Below are 17,803 nucleotides of genomic sequence, written 5' to 3'. Positions count from 1 at the left end.
ATCTAGCTTACTGCCAGAGTTTAATACACCTCTGGCATTCTCCTCCCTGAATAATTCCTCATGTGTGAATGTCGATGCAAAATATTCATTTAATTTGTTAACTACCTGAGCAGGATCATCAACAGTTGAACCATCGATATCAAGTGGACCAATCTGATTCATCCTCTTCTTTCTAGCATTTACATAAGTAAAGAAAGAACTCTTTGCATCCTTTGCCAGAGATTTCTTGTAATCTGCCTTTGCCTGCCTAACCTCCTTTGTAACTTGGTTACAGAGCAGCTTATATCTATTATCGGCTTCTATGTCACCTGTTAATTTATATGTATCCCATGCATTTTACTTCTCTGCCACATGTCTAATTAGTTCATCTGACATCCATTTAGGTCTAAATCTTGTACAATATTTCTTAGTTGGTATGAAAAGCCTAGTAGCTTCAAAGATTAATTCTTTGATATGGATGCTGAGCACAGAGAGACATCAATTGCTGAATTAGCTCCTGTAGGTAAATGCATATGTGTGTGCCCTTATTGAGAGTAATCAAATTGTGCAGGTCAAGTAACTTTTCTATAATTTGTCCTTGTGTGTCCATGTTTTGGACAAAGGTTTCCCCATAAGGGAAGGTAACTATTGAGGTCTCCAAGAATGAATTAGGGTTGAGGAAGTTGTACCACTAGTTCTTCTAGGTCAGTGTAGCTTATTTTTTGATTAGGAGGCAAGTAAGCGATAGTCAAGTGAAAATTAATGCTGACTCGCACTGCAACTGTCTCAAGGTTTGTTTTTAATGGGAGTGGTTTGGAGGGCATTCGAGTATTGATTATCAATGCCACACCTCTATGTGCCAGATTGTTAGGGTTGTGCATGCACAACACGATCTGGCCGATGAATTATATAGTTCCAAAGAGAAATAGTTATATATATAGTTTGGTTTCCTGAATGCAGAAATCATATTGTGTGAGGAGATCTTGGATGTCATTAATATTACTGCAATATGCTCTACAGTTCTACTGCAGAAATGTAAGCATTATTTGGGTTTAGTAGAACCCTCAATTTGTTTACAAGAGGCTGATGGTTTGTTTTGCTCAGGATTTCCCTTCCACTTCTTTAGAAAGCATGGGTTTCCAGTGTCCGTATCCTAATCAGTGAAAAGTTCTAGTACGTGGTTATGTTGCTGTGAGCTATCTTCTAAGTCCATGCAATCTGTTTGGTTTGCATCAGGACTAGTAGTTACTTTAGTGTTTTGTATTGGGGAGGCATCCGGTTATACACTAATTGGAGTATTTATGGCTTTACGCTGTTTGCTAGTTGTTTAGGTTACTGGTACAGTGGCCAATACTGGCCTTGCCCACTGAGATAGCGATTAACTTGGTGGTATGGTTACCACCATTTGGGTTGCAATTGATATATGTCTTTTTGTTGCTTGAGCATAGGTTGGTTTATTAGTATTCAGGGCTGGTAAAGATATCTTGGCCTCTTGATAGGCAACATTGTGTTCAATTTTGTATCACTGTATGTGTTTTTCATGTTTCCAAAGGGAACACTCCTTAGAAAATGCTGGATGTGCCTCTCTGCAGTTTGGACAACTAGGTGTTGTAGCTGTGTATTCAGTGTTTGTGTGCGCAGTGGATCCAAATGTGGCACAGGCAGCTGCTCCCCTGCAGACTGTCTGTGAGAGCCCAAACTTCTGGCACTTGTAGCAGCATAAGGGGTTTGGAATATATGCTCTAACATGGCAATTAAGATAACCTGCTTTGATCACTGTTGGTGGTTTAGGGTTATTAAAAGTGAGTATTATGTTCCAAGTTCCAAGTATGCTGTCTTTTTTTGTCATTATTCTTTGATTACTCCTTGATCTTGTAGTTCTTGTTTTAGCTCTTCATCTGACACGTTCATGAGGTACGATTCATTGATGACACCTCTTGACATGTTCAGGGAAACGTGTAGTGAAACTGTAATAGAAATTCCACCAAATGTTTTAGTTTCAGTAGGTGCTCACATTGTTGAGCAGTGGCAACTTGGGGGTACCTATTATGCTTTCTAGGTATTTCTGCACTAGAAACAGCGAGAGTTTGCCAATGGCTTGTTCTTGAGTAGAGTGAATAATAAGGAAAGATGGAGTTCTGATTCTGAGTCTTTTGATGTTTAGCTGCAACAAACTCAGTCTTCGAATGTTTTTGCCCTGGAAGGGTGAGCCTTTCCCCTCCGGGTTACCAGTCCCGCCAGGTGGAGGCTTTTGTGATCAAGTGGTAATGGGTTAGTAATAAAACAAAAAATTTTAAATTTCAGTTTGTGCATTATATGACAAGGTGGTGGTGGGGGGGGGGGGTGTGTGTAGTAGATTAGCTTGTTCCTTACTACTTTTAACAACCATCTATTTATATATATCAACTTTATCTCCTCATTAAAATTTAAAACAATGTTTAAAACAAAGCCCCATTTTCAGTTTAGGGAACAGCCAGATGTCAAACAGTGTAAGGTTGGGGGGGTGATACATCGCTGTGATTTTTTTTGCAGCCAAGAGCTGCTGAATTGACCTTGCTATGTGACTGGGCACATTGCTATGTGCAGGACCTAGCCATACTTCCATTTTTGAGGTTGTCTCCTCCTCACAATCTCATAAAGATATCTAAACCTCAATATAGTAAGTAGTAGTAATTCTTATCCCCTTAGTCACAAATTCATAGTGGACTAAGGCCTATTGTCAAAACAAAACGATTAGCATGGCTTTGACATTGGATTTTGTTGTACTTGACTTCTTGGGCCGTGGGAACATATTTGTGTGCTATTCCAATAATTCCACCTTGGTGTTGGGGTCTTAGGCAAACACCCAACTCTCAATCACAATGATCACTTTTATTAGTAAGCTTGGATCCTGTGTAATGTTTCAAACAAGCATCTTCAATAACTTTCTTGCTGTCCATTTAATCATCCAACAGCAAGCGTAGAAAAAAGTTTACACATGTACACACACACACACACAGAACATCCCTAAATCTTGTGTCGTGATTACGTGTACTGAGCTTACAGACAGTCTAACTTAATGAGCAATTTCAACAAAAGTCAATCACTTTCACTTTCATGACATTTTCAGTGCATGCCACTACGAGGTTCAATCTTTCAGTGTTTGCTGTTCATTTTTAAACTGATTAAACCACCCATAAAAGACTGTTTTCATAAATTTTATGTAATGCTAACAGTGTCTCTGTAGCACTTTTCCCAAGTTAAAAGAAGAATGTCATGTTAGCAAACTCTTTAAACTGCGACATTCTACAATGTGCAACATCAACCTTGATCCGCAATATGCGTGTATACCAAGATCAATGTCAATGCACCACAAAATTTTACAGCCATAGTATAAACCATTTAAATACCACAATGCAATTCCAGGAACTTTTTGAATGTACTACATACAAAGTGTGACATTAAGTTTCAAGTTGTTAGACGAAAGACAGTTGTTAGAAGAAAGACAGTTATAGCAGCACTAGTTTAAATAATTTTAAGTAATAAGGTGTGACATGTTTTTTTTTTTTTTTTACCTCATAATGTAGGAATAGTTAAGAATAACTTTAAATAACACTATACACATTATGTAAAGAAAATATTAAGTTTAATGAGATTAGAAAAGTTCAAGATACAAGATTAAAAAAATTTCAATAAAAAAATCAACCCCCCATTGCACAAGAACTTTTGGTATGGGAAACAGACCCTTGTCATATTCCATTTTTCTAACATCTGCAGTCTTAAATATTTTATATAAGATTATTCAACGTTAACATGGTTAACATAAACAAGAGACTATTTCTTTATGAAAAGAAAGCACTTTGAGGATGACAGTGTATGACTGACGGGGGATCAGACACAAAATTATACCTATTGTAAACGTTCTAAAGTTTACATTGATGAGAAATATAGAAGACTGTTTACAAAAAAGGAGCATTACGGCAATACCCAGTACAAGCTGTTAAGGAAACAGCCACAAAACAATCTACTGTGCAAGGTCATAACACTGGCCTTGAATGGGTTGAGCACGCTGAATTCTGATGGGATTCTTCCACTTGTTCAGATTACGAACCTAAGGGGGCATAAATTCAAATTAAGAAAGGATAGATGTAGAAAAGATGTGCGGAAATTTGCCTTTAGCCAGAGGGTGGTTAATTGCTGGAACAAACTTCCATCTGTCATTGTGGAAGTTGATAGGTTGAATAAATTTAAGGAGGAACTGGACAGGCATTTGGAGGGAATGGTGTGATTTTTTTTTTTTTTTTTTTTTTTTTTTTTTTTTGGCTGATGCTGCATAAGCTCATACACATGCTTTCTTGCATCACATGACACTACTACTGTTTCTGTACTCTGCATAGACAAACCGCATTAAATTTCAAAACACTTTTTCCATTAGAGGATTCTAACTCATCACTACTAATAAAAACCACAGTGTCCATTTCAATGTTGAATTTGTAATTCATCCATGAAAAGACACTAATACTGACATACTAATAATGAGACAATACTTATAAATATCCAGATCCATGTTAGTGCAATGTTCCTCACCAGCATATGTCTATCAAATGATGCAGTTTTAACAGTATTATTAATAGTGGCAAATGATGCAAAACAACAAGTTCATACAACCTGATATAAGAAGAAAAAAAAAAAAAAGAAAAGAAAAAAAAAAAGAAAACTTCCTACATGTAACCCATCTAACAATTTGTCTAGTTTCCCTTAAATTTATTCAAATTACCCACTGGCTGAAGGCGAATTATACACATCCATTCTGACACCATCCTTACTTGATTTAAATGTATGCCTCATTATTGTGTTGTATAAGCAGGAAGGAGGATGCCATCAGCATTTAGCTTACTCAATCCATTCAAACCTACGAACACCATTATCAGATCTCCTGGATAAGCCTGAATAAGCCTATTAATTTCTTTTTGTTTAACAAATTCATTTGAATAATGTGACTATGTCCTATATGTTGTATTAATTAATGTTCTGGCAAAAGTATGCTGTTGGGTGGCCACTTGAAATGAAAAATAATTAGTGTATTTCCTAGTACTCATCGGTTTACAACAGAGATGATGTTAAATATGGAACCACCCTGTTTATCATAACATCTAGAAGTGAGAGAGAACATGGTCCTTCTAAATTTCAATGGTAAATTTTAAAAATTTACCATTGAAATTTAGAAATAAAGCCAGAAATGCCGGGGTAGTATGGTGAAGATGTCATCAATATAACTTTTCCATAACATAATGGGAAGCTGGGAAGGACACCAGATTCAAAATGACAAGGTTTGACATGTAGGAACTAATGGGAGAAGTGAAAATATAGTTAAGACTTAGATTTTCTTGTACATGGTATTTTCAAATATAAACATAGAGTTTTTATTGTTGGAGTGGGATTTATTGATGCAATTGCTGCTATGGCCAAATTACACCTCTAAACATGGAGTAATTAAAGTACAAATATAGTTCCTCACAGTTGCTATAATGGAAAGTTTGGTTCTATTATTTAATCTACAGTCATTTTATTTGGATAAAATTATAAAAGGAGGTAACATCGTAGGAGACGAGGAGTTATTGTTTACTAATGTTTTCTGGTGATTTCTCAAACACTGTATAAACTTCTAACTCAATAAATAAACTATGCCTTTCCTATATGAAGGAAAAGCAAGGAGAATTTTCATGGATTGGTACCCCCAATTCCAATTATATCCTGTACTAATACTGGAAATAATTAGCCACAGTGGAACTTCATTTTGTACATTTTTGGATAACCTGTAAAAGTGAACCCAGTTGCAACCAGCAAGGAGTAAATTATAGTACTGCTTCTTACTAATTTTTATATTATCAAACCATTTCCTAAGTAGGGAATTCACATTGTTGCCAGACTTTTAACTATCACTATAAATCTTAGCAAAGTGGGAATAATTTTGTGTATGAAGAAAATGCAGTTGTTGGATGTTACTATCTACTCCAGAACCTTTTCCCCATTGTTCGAAGTAATCTTCACAAGAAGGAGTGAAGTTAATCCATGGGGGATCTGGATCTCTTAAAATCTCTGATGATATGAAAGTAAACCTTTCAGCATTCTGACAGCAGTAGGTCTGATTGTTCTGGGTTTGCCCCCATAGTGCATTGTCCACTGTGCATCATACACTAGAGTAGTGGCAAAATTGGATAAGTGGGGAAGCTTTCAATTTTAGCTGAGTAGTTCAGCAATAATGTATACTGAGTGGAGTTAATGAGCCTCAACATACAGACTTTAAACTGGAGATGTTCTGTATGCACCCAGGGCAATCCTAAGAGCAGAATGTTGGATGGGGAACGACATGCTAAGGGAGTTGTGTGTGCAAACTGTGGGGAGTGACCCCGAGAGAGGTCGCAGGATAAATTAAGAGTCATGGCAATTTTTAAACGAAATTATTTTTTATGTACATAAAAGTTAAAAAAAAAAAAAAAAACCTGTTGTTAAAATTACTTTTCAATACTCTGGGTGTAGAGACCTTATTATTCGAAGTTTGAGATAGGAATGAGTCGTACTACCACTCTATTTTTAGGGTGGTTACATGTCACATTCAGGAAGCAATCTTACTTGTTGTCCACGTCGGGAATATGCCATAATTTGCTCACTATCTATGGCCACAGAGAGCAGCTGACTAGTGCGACTTCTCAGTATGTATTAATATGAATTTCTCAGTACATTAGCTCTAGTTTAATCCCATTAGCTCTTAATTCAACAGCACAAATATGTGATGGCAGGAAATATATGTTATATAGCAAGTCATTGCATGCACACTTTATTCTGCTGCATAATTAGGTGCTTTCATATCAACTTGAATGTGTTTTCCATTTTTCTGCTACTTGCTAAATTATCATTGTTTTTAAGAAGAAACAAAATGTTTTACCACGGAGAATTGGTTGTTGCTGTTGTTATTTGGTTTTTTAGGAGCATTAGCAACTAAGGCCATATTTCTCCAGGGATATGCAGTGGTCATTCCCTGACCTTTCCGCATCCTCCATATTTGGTGGTGGAGAATTGGGTAATCAGAACAAAATGGCCGAGGAGTGATGACAATAATGTTGCTACAGATACTAAAAGGGTAAGCAATATATTCTGTTAAAATTTGGACACGAATGTTATTTCAAGTGTAGTGCAACCACCAATTTCTGGTAGAGAACCATCATATTCCAAATCAAAAAGAATGATAAAGAATAGAAAATATCAAGAGGAATTTATGAAGTACAGCTTCACTTACAGTGTCATTCGTGATGAGCATCATCCTGTGGGCGTAATATGTTCCGAAAAACTGGCTAACGAAAGCAAGCAATTAAATTAAAAGGACACATAGGAAACATCCAGAGCTAATTAAAAAAACTGAAGCCTTTTTCAAAAGACATCTTCCATGAACAAACATATGGCAGTTCCTTGTAAAACTTTAAGAGCATCGTTGGAGATTCATATTTAATAGTGAAATATTTGAAATCACATACTATTGCTGAATCTCATGTTCTCCCTGCTGCAATAAAAATTATTTAAATTATGCGTGAAGAAAAGTACAGCAATGATTTAAAAACCATTCCTCTATCCAGAGACTCAGTATCACCGCGTATTACAGTTATCTTGGACAACATAAAATTCAATTTATTAAATCGATTGAGAGAAAGTCCAATATTTGCGATACAGTTAGTTGAATCCACAAATATTGTGGATTCATCTAACTGTATCACAAATTTATCAAACTTTGCTCAACTTATTGTAAGAGGGGTAATCGTTTGGTTTGCAGACCGGTGAAGATTTTATGTTTACCGCACAAACTTTCCATAACTGCCACAACAGGTGCTTTCCTGATTGCTACTGAGCAGACTGCATGAGCATGCCAGTACTTGTTGAGTTGGTGTTGCATGAAGAGTTTTTTTAGCTGCATATCACTGACAATCATTTTGAAGCAAGTATCATCGGACATACAGATTGAACAGCGATGTGTGATTCGTTATTGTGTCAGACAGGACTTAAATGCATCAGAATCAGTTAAACAGATTGAAGTTGCGATAATGAGTGTTTTGGTAGGATGGAGAAGTCACATCACACCATATTCCAGTGTGATGTGACTTCTCCATCAAGGCAATGCCAGGCCCCACATAGCTGCTCATATTGTGCAAGCAGTGATCGCAGCCATAGGTTCCAAGGATCTGCCGCATCCCCCTTATCCATCACACATAGCCCCATGATATCTTCCTGTTTCCATCTGAAGAAAGGTCTAAAAGGTAAGCATTTCGCACCTGACTCAACAATGCTCGCAGAGCCAGTTTTTTTTTTTTTTTTTATGTGAACCCCAAACACGAGAGGTATTAGAATCTATAGTACTTAGTACCATGCCTAGGTTGAAGGTTGAGAAGACGAAAGAAGATGTTTGTTGTCATTGGACTTGAACTTCTGTAGATTGTAATTTTCAGGAAATACATATGAAGGAAGGTTGTTCCAGAAAATGGCAGTTAAATGAGTAAATGAGGAAGATCAAAAGCTGGTTTTGTGGCGTTGAAGTTGGACAGTAAATGGATGTTGGCTGGTGGCGGCACGTGTTCGGACTGTTTTGAAAGAGAGAGCGGTAATTATAGAAGCCAATTCAGAAGAACAGTGCCCGTGGAAGTATCTGTAGAAGAGGCATGCAACAGAAACAGTATGTCTATGAGAAAGCGAGTGGAGAGACTCTGTTAGAGATGAATCATTAATTAACCTAACTGCCCTCTTCTGAATGGAATCAAGAAGCCCGAGAGAGTTTTTGGGGACACCACCCCAGATGTGGGAACAATATTCCATGGCAGGGAGGATTTGCGATTTATACAGAGTGAGCAGCTGTTTGGAAGAAAAGTAACGCCGAGAGCGAAAGAGAAAACCAAGTTTTTTAGATGCAGAGGAAGCAATATTTGTAATGTGCTTGTGCCAAGGGTGATTAGAATTCAGGGTAATCCCCAAAAGAGATATCATTTTGCCTAGGAATTGGAGTGTCACTAAAGATAAGCATAGGAGCAGAAGAATCCTTTTTGCGAGAGATACGACAAGACTGAGTTTTAGAAGGGTTGAAATCAACTAAGTTGTCTTTGCCCCACTGGAGAATTACCTGAAGATCAGCATTTAAGGAATTGGTAGCAGATTTTCGAGAAGTTGAAGTTGATTCAGCAGGACAAGGTTTCTCAAAATGAAAAGTGGAATGCAATGTGCTATCATCGACAAAACTATGGATAGGATTTCCAGTCAATGGAAGAAGGTCATTAATATACAAGAGGAAAAGAGTGGGGGAAAGAACTGAACCTTGGGGGACACTGGCATTAGTGGAGAGTTTGAAGCGAGAGAGCCATCTACCATCACCCTCAGTGAGCGATCAGAGAGAAAACTGGATGACCAATTACTAAAAACAGTTGGCAAACCATAGGATGGTTTGTTTGTTTGTTATTTGGTTTTTAGGAGCATTAGCAACTAAGGCCATATTGCTCTAGGATATGCGGTGGTCATTCCCCGACCTTTCCGCATCCTCCATATTTGGTGGTGACGGGCTCGAACCCCGGTCTAATCAAGAAGCGTGTGCTACGCACTGCTGCTCCTTCCCACCTGGCTACGGAGGCGCACCATAGGATGGAAGCTTGTTTAGAAGACCTTTATGCCAAACACGATCAAAAGCCTTTGATATGTCAAGAGCAACTACTTGTGTTTCACTGAACCTTTCCATTGAATTAGTCCCTAAATGGGTAACATAAGACAGAATATCACCAGTGGATCGACACTGACGGAATCCATACTGGCAATCGTTGATCAGACGGAAGGTTTCTAGGTAGTTTAAGAGTTAGCGGTTAATTGATTTCTCCATTACTTTAGAAAGAGTAGAAGTAATTACAATGGGACGATAATTAGATGGGACGGATTTGTCACCCTTTTTTTTTTAAGGAACTGGCTGGATATGAGCAAATTTCCAAGCAGAACGAAAAACACCTCTGGAATAAGAAAGTGAAAAAAGGTGGCAAAGAATAGGAGTAAGTTCAGGAGCACAGGTTTTGAGAATAAGTGGAGAAATACCATCAGGACCTGCAGCTTTCTTAGCATCAAGATTCATCAAAATCCTTCTGATATCCTTTTGACGGAAGACCACAGGAGGCATTGAACGGAGCATGTTGGGAATGGTGGGAGGTGTTTTACCAAGATCATTAATACATGAGCTGGAAGAAAAATGGGATGCTAGCAGGTCAGCTTTATCCTTGGCTGAAGTGACAACAGAACCATGTGGTTTGAACAGAGGTGGGAGCAGAGATGGGCAAAAGTTGCGGCCAATAGCTTTGGCAAGAGACCAGAATGCTCGGCTACCATTAGGGCAAGAAGCAAGTTTTCTACTCTTAGCCTGTTCAAACTCTAGTTTGGACTGATTAATAACTGCTTTACAACTGTTGCGAGCTTTGGTGTAGGCAGAAAATGAAACTGAAGAATTAGAAACAAGCCAATTATGATATGCAACATTCTTCTCTTGGACAGCCTTAGCACATTTATTGGAAAACAAAGGTTTAGATAAAGGATGAGATTTTAAAGTGGAGTGTGAGATAAGGGATTCCATTCCTGCAAGAATAATTTCACTGACACGATGTGAGCAAACGTTGACATCAGAAGTTTTGAAACAGTAATCTGACCAAGGAAAAGAAGAAAAGAAGTCTCGCAGGTCATCCCATTTTGCATTCTTGTAATGCCAAACAACACGAGGGTGGGAATAGCCATGACATAAAGGTTCCATTGGAGAAGAGACAATCACCAAGTTGTGATCTGAAGTGCCTAAAGGACCTCTCATTTCGACCGTGTACTTAGAAGGGTTGTTTGTGAGAAAAAGATCAAGCGTATTGGCTGTATGATTAGGATTGTCCGGTATTCTTGTAGGTAAATGAGCAATCTGTACTTGGTCATTAGTAATTGCAAAAGCCTCAGCATCTCGACCTGCTGGGTTGGTGTGACTAGAAAACGGAAGCCAGCTGGAGTTGTGAACATTAAAATCACCAAGAAAAATTACCTCACTGTTAGGAAAGTTGGACTGGAGAAAGTCAAGTTGCAAAGAGAGGAAGTCAAAGAGCTCCAAGTGATTAGTGTAGTTGGGAGAATGGTAGTGACAACAGATGAATTTGACACAATGAGGTAGATAGATTTTAAGCCAGAGAAGATCGAAAAGAGGAAATTCCAAATCACCAAGTCTCTGACAGGGAATATCGGAAAGGACATATGCACCTTTGAGGCGAAAGGAATCATACAGTGAATAATTTGGGCAACTGAGATGAATATTAGTTGAATCAACTGATAACTGAGATTCTGTCAGAAAAAGTACATGGGGTTTGGCAGACTGCAAGTGGAAATGGACATCGTTGAGATTAGAATTGAGTCCACGTATATTTGTGAAATTAACTGGGAAGTGTTTGGGAGGTTTAGATCTTTTCAAAGATACGCTTACTCTATTAGTTTGACAATTCATGGTGTATTGAATAGTAAGAAAAAGTGGTGGGGGGGGGACATGCTGTATGAAGTAATAAAATTTTTGGATATGGCATACACACGGTAAGCATATACCCAGATCCTTGACATAACGTGGCCTCCAAAATGCCCCTCGCATACACACTACTCTGACTCCCTCCTGGCAGAGTAGAGGTAGCAAGATTATACACTAGCTGATCCTGAAGCCTCCTAATGAGTTACCAATAGGTTCGGTTTGGTGTACTAACTAGAGGCCGGCCTGCAAACACAGTTTTAGAGGTGAACCCTCGAAACAAATCTGTTCTAAAACATCATAAACTTTTGCCCCTGGCAGACATACCCTGGTCCTGTTCCACCTATATTATGAGATCCTGAACAATCAGTTGAATAAGGGCCTCATCCACTCATCTCGACATGCTTTTTTTTTGATTGATGCTGTATAAGCTTACTTTCTTGCATCATTTGTTACTACTACTACTAATATACTGGAAGTGTAACACAAGCTTGTAAGAAACTATTCACAGATAATTGAAACCACAAATGTCAAAGAGATATACAATACAAAGATATATCCAACAATAACCAAAACCATAAATCTTATGTGAATATCAAGGTTATACTGTTTTTCCAAAATACCCCTAAAAGTTTTTTTTTCCCAATTATATTTATTGAAAATTTTAAAATACTCAAGTCTTGTATACCAATTTACTGCATACTAAATTCACCACACATGAACGCACATATGCACAAGTACCACTTTTGAGGCGAAAGGAATCATACAGCGAATAATTTTGGCATCTGAGATGAGCAGTAGTTGAATCAACCGATAACTGAGATTGTGTCAGAAAAAGTACATGGGGTTTGGCAGACTGCAAGTGGAAATGGACATCGTTGAGATTAGAATTGAGACCACGTATATTTGTGAAATGAATTAGAAAGTGCTTTGGAGGTTTAGATCTTTTGGCAGATAAGTTTGCTCTATTAGTTTGACAATTCATGGTGTATTTAATAGTAAGAAAAAGTGGGTGGGACTTGCTGTATGAAGTAATGAAATTTTTGGATATGGCGTACATGTGGTAAGAATATACCCAGATCTTTGACATAATGTGGCCTCGACAATGCTCCCCGCATACACACTACTAGGACTCCCTCCAGTCACTATCTGGCAAAGTAGAGGTAGCAAGATTATTCACTAGCTGATCCGGAAGCCTCCTAGAGAGTTACCAATAGGTTCGGTCCAGTGTACTAACTAGCGGCCGGCCTGTGAACACTGTTTTAGAGCTGTACCCTTAAAATGTAAGGAATATTGGATCTCACCACAACGTTCATCATAACCTCAAAAGTCATCAATCATACTGCATGATAGAAGAGATAGAGAAGGGTTGACCGGAACTTAGTTCTAGAGACTAAACATGGGGCTCCGCCACTTCAAGCCTCCAATAAGCAGAGTGGTGGTATTTCACCGGTTGATGAGAGTCATCTACCACCTAGTACTGCCTGGTAACATAGATGTGTAGTGTTCCTCGATGTGCCGTGGGCGCCACACCTCGACCCCTCTTTACGTTGGTTCACACCTGGGTGGTCACCCACCATGTACTTGTGCATGGAGGTTATACCCAGGATTACTAACAGTCCCACCATCGTGAAGGTGCAAGCAGAGGATTTGGCTGTCACAGACCATCCGGACTTCGCCAAAATTGGGTCCACTTGACTTGAGTGTCACCCCCGAATATCAGTTCCATCAGCGTTTTAGCCTCTGAAATAGCAAGTACAGCTTGTCTGGCATATCTGTCTGGCAACCTCAAGTCAAAGCACTTCACAGTCTTTCAAAAAATGGCTAGCAAGAAGCATTTAATGAGTGGTGTATGATGGTGGCAAAAGTGTGTAAAGTTCAAGGGAGAGTATTTCAAGGAGGAGAAATCCACAGATGATTCAGATGACTGTGAATTAAATGATTGCCCCTTGTATATTAAAACTCAGTGATAAAATAGAAGCTTTCAAAAAGAAGCTTAATCTTTGTAAAACTGAATTTGAGCGTAATGAAACTGAAATGTTCCCATGTTTTTCTGATTTTTTAATTTTGTTATCAGGCATGTTTGCAGAAAATGCAATGGTTGTTAAAAGGTTATTAATGACCGTATGCTACCGCATACAGGATCTAGAAAAATTAGGCAGATGGGCTGAGAAATGGCAACTAAAGTTTAAACTTGACATATGCAAAGTACGGCATATGGGTAGAAGTAACCCTAGAGTACTAACTATGTGCTACTACACTCAGTATTGTAAAAAATGAAAAAGACTTGGGAGTAATTGTGCAGTCAGATGTGAAGTTGTCTGAGCAGTGCAGACAGGCTGCCAGGTTATCGTATGGAATTTTGTCAATGATATACAGGAATTTTATTAGCAGTGATAAGGAGGTGATTATTCCATTTTATAATTCAATGCACTGGCCACATCTTGAGTACTGAGTGCAGATCTGGAGGATTCATTTTAAGAAGAATGTCCATTCTGCTGGAATGGGTACAGAGCAGGACAATAAGATTGGTGAGTGTAACAAAGGGGTGCTCTGATCCCCAAAAACCTCACTTCTGCAACAACAAATGAAAGTTTCTTCCAGCAGTCATCCACCTATTTACTTTACTTTATCCGTGCTGTTAGTACAAACTGCAAAGTTCTTTCTGCAAACTGAAGTGTCTGGAGATAAGGCACCTAAAAGGTGACCTGATTGAGTGTTTAAGGCCTTGAATGGTTTGAGCAAGCTCAATACTAACAGGATTCTTTCCCTTGCTCAGACTACACACACAAGGGGACATAAATTCTGCACCTCTATTCAAACGAACAGATGTGCAGAATTGTACTTAGCCGCCAAGTTCCAGGTCAAAGGAGGAGAGGCAGGCTGATGTTATTTGTTGTTATTTGGTTTTTAGGAGCATTAGCAACTAAGGCCATATTGCTCAGGGGATATGTGGTGGTCATTCCCTGACCTTTCCGCATCCTCCGTATTTAGTAGGCACGGGTTCGAACCCCGGTCTAATCAAGAAGCGTGTGCTACACACTGCTGCCCCTGCCCACCTGGCGGCAACTGAGGCAGGCTGAAGATGACAATCAAGAGCAGAGTGCGGCAAGATATGCAGGAGCTAGGGCTCACTCCAGTACTGTGCCAACCCTACTAAGTGAAAGAATTCCATCCATGTCGCTGACCCCTAACCAGTACTAACAGCACGGATAAAGTAAAGTAAATAGGTGGATGACTGCTGGAAGAAACTTTCATTTGTTGTTGTTGTGAGTGCGGATAGCATAAATAAATTCAAGGAAGAACTAGATAAACTATTCGAGGGAATGCAAAGGTAAAATTTTTTTTTGCATAATTTTCCACTATTAATACTATTAATGTTGCTGCCTCATTCAGAGTTCTTTAGAATGTTTGAATAAATAAAGTCTACGAGCTTTTTTTGACAGATAAACCTATACATTTGCAAGATAACACCATTACGGAAAATCCATCGTTCAAGACCAAAGAAAGATGATTTAAGCTGATATACATACATGTATTCGGCAAATGAACCTTTCTTAATCTATTCTAATAAAATGTTATAACTCTCAAATAAAAATTCAAATTTACCTGTTTAGGTTAACTGAAGAGCTGATATAAGGCGGAAAGCCACCAGCTAACACTAATCCTAGCAACTGAATACCTGTTGTATTTTCTCTCTTTGCAGGATCATTACCTGACATCTGCTCAAGAATGACTCTGCGAAAACAAGAATCACAATTATTACATTTATGTGTAACAAAGTTTAAGAATATGATAACATCAGTTATATGGAAGTCAATTATCCTGAACACAAATTAAATGGAATGAAATTGGACTTTTTTTTTTTTTTTTTTTTGATTTGTGTTTGTGTGCGTGCGTGTGCACATGTTTGGATGGATTTTTTTTGTGAATTTTTTTTTTTTTTTTTTTTTTGATTTGGTAGTTGTTGGCGCATCGGCTTCTGTGGCCATATTGCACCTCCCAAGGTTTTTGCAGTACTTTGATCCAAGCCCGAGGCAGGAATCGAACCCGCGACCTTTGGGTTGCCGGGCAGGTACTTTACCCACTCGGCTAGCCCGGTTGGCTTTTTTGTGAATGTTCTATGTAAGTAGTACATTCACAAAGTTCCTAGAATCACACGCTGGTATTTAAATGGTTTCCGCTCTGGCCAAAAGTTTCCTGGGTTGACGTTGACCTTGGTGTGTACCCATATGCCAAGTGAGAACTGGCTTAACCACTTCATTTGTGTATCAGAAGATTGATTGTAGAATGTTGCAGTTTGAACAGTGTGCTAACATCAAGTTCTTTAAACTTGGAACAAGTGCTATACACATACTTCAAGCATTACAGAAAATTTATGGAGATGATTATTTGAAGAAAACAGCAGTTTACCAGTGATCTGATTGGTTTAAAAATGGAAAGGAAAAACTGGAAAAAGATCCTTGCAGTGGACACCCTTTGATGTCATGAAACGAAAAAAATGCTAAGAAAGTGAAGGAACTCATGCAAATGATAGTTTTGAGATTGCTTAAGGAAACTGTTGGCTCACTACACACAATCTTGATGTACGAATTAAGGATATGTGATGTGGATGCTGGTTTGTTCCACACTTATTGTCAACTGATCAAACAGACTGTAGGAATGCTCTTGCAGGTGATTTGTTCAAAAAATCTATGCAGGAACTGAACTTTCTAAGAAACTTTATTGCTGGGATGAGAGGTAGGTGTTCGCTTACAACTATGATACAAGGCAGATCTCAATAGCACATAAAAGTGTATCCAAGGCACAAGGAATCTCATGCAAGAAAACCAATGTTAAAGTAATGCTGATCATTTTTTGATGAGAGGACATCATAAATATGTGACTGGGAGAAAAAATTATTGCTGCCTACTACAGTGAAGTTTTGAAATATTTGCATGAGAATGTGAGGAGAAAACAACCTCAAAAATGGAAAGATGGCTGAATCTCACACCGATGGAAGTTCAGCTTAATGGTCGTGGTTTCATTACAATGGATGACATAAAAGAAAAACACTGAAGCAGCTTTACATGTGCTTAAAAAGAAATCTGAATATCGAATGTAGAATCATTGCTAAGTTTACAAGATGGGATTCAATGCTACGAAGACTTGTACACCAAAGGAAAAAATAAAAGAAATGACTTCATTCTGAAATACCTAAATAAACAATAAAGCTTTTTGCTCACTCTCATGATGTTAACTTTTCATTAATAAAATTTTTGCAATATTTTTTTATTTCAAATGCTTTCTATTGGCTATCTAGCATAAATTCTTTATAGATTTATAGACTTAGATTTGTTTATAGATTTGTTATAGACTGTTTCCCTGGTACACATTCAATTAAAACCCATTATAATTACACCTCAATCAGCACAGTTTCACCTAATAAGGAACAGTTTCTGTACCAATTATCGGTGCTATGTACCATATTTCTGTGTGTGTATATATATATATATATATATATATATAAATACTATTAAAATGCACATTGTTATGGTTAAATAAAAAGTATAAATTGAAAATACAGCACAATAAGTTTATATATGTTTTAAAATATTTTGCACATTCATTAATTGCAAAAACTTCATCTGGAAAGGATACAACATTCATTATTCAGACAATCGATGCTGTACTGTATTGTTTATCACTGAAAATCTCAAAGAAATACTTTTCTTTAAGGTAACAATAAGCATTTTAAATAAATCAGTATTCTAAAGTACATCACAAGATAAACTTGCCTTCCAGGAATAACAATTCTTTCCTTCCAGCATTTCAACAGTTTACTGATAATTTCAAGGTTGTTACGAAAAATTTCTCTATTTGAATGGAAACAATTCTTCATGAGGAATTCCACTATAGCATTTGCTGCATGACGGCCTACCAGTGAATCCTGATATTATAAAAGAAACAGAGGAAAGAGGTACATTTTAATAACTAGAAAACACACACACATACATATAAAGTATAATACTATATTAGATATGATTGATAGGTATATGGGTTTGTCTAAGAGTGACCAAAAAAATTTATATAAAGATTATAATTCCTACTGGGGTAAACATGACAATATGATAACCATAATTAGAATACTTATAATATTTTGAGTAGTAAACTGAATTTGTATGTGTGTGTGAATAGGTGGATACAAAGAAAGCGTACGATAAGGAATAAAAAATTCCTCATCTTACTCTCTCTTTGTATCCACCTATTTACACACACATACAAATTCAATGAATAGCTATCACATGCATCTGTCAG

General features: G+C 37.7%; 1 protein-coding gene across 1 annotated transcript in view; it reads right to left on the bottom strand.

The window, feature by feature from the left end:
- The window catches only part of LOC150083026 (DNA-dependent protein kinase catalytic subunit-like), a 387,849-nt gene that overhangs the window by 19,504 nt on the left and 350,542 nt on the right, over positions 1-17,803 (bottom strand). Inside the window, exons 19-20 of the mRNA XM_090378359.1 lie at positions 17,284-17,435; positions 15,116-15,244 (exon numbers count right to left, since the gene is read on the bottom strand). Of these exons, the coding sequence (XP_090234485.1) occupies positions 15,116-15,244; positions 17,284-17,435 (281 nt within the window). The remainder of the gene's footprint in view (positions 1-15,115; positions 15,245-17,283; positions 17,436-17,803) is intronic.

This window comes from Mastigoproctus giganteus, chromosome 7 (genome assembly GCF_048544385.1).
Source record: "Mastigoproctus giganteus isolate SK-2022 chromosome 7, ASM4854438v1, whole genome shotgun sequence".
NCBI classification, from domain to species: domain Eukaryota; kingdom Metazoa; phylum Arthropoda; class Arachnida; order Uropygi; family Thelyphonidae; genus Mastigoproctus; species Mastigoproctus giganteus.
This window is presented reverse-complemented; position numbering and strand designations above follow the sequence as displayed.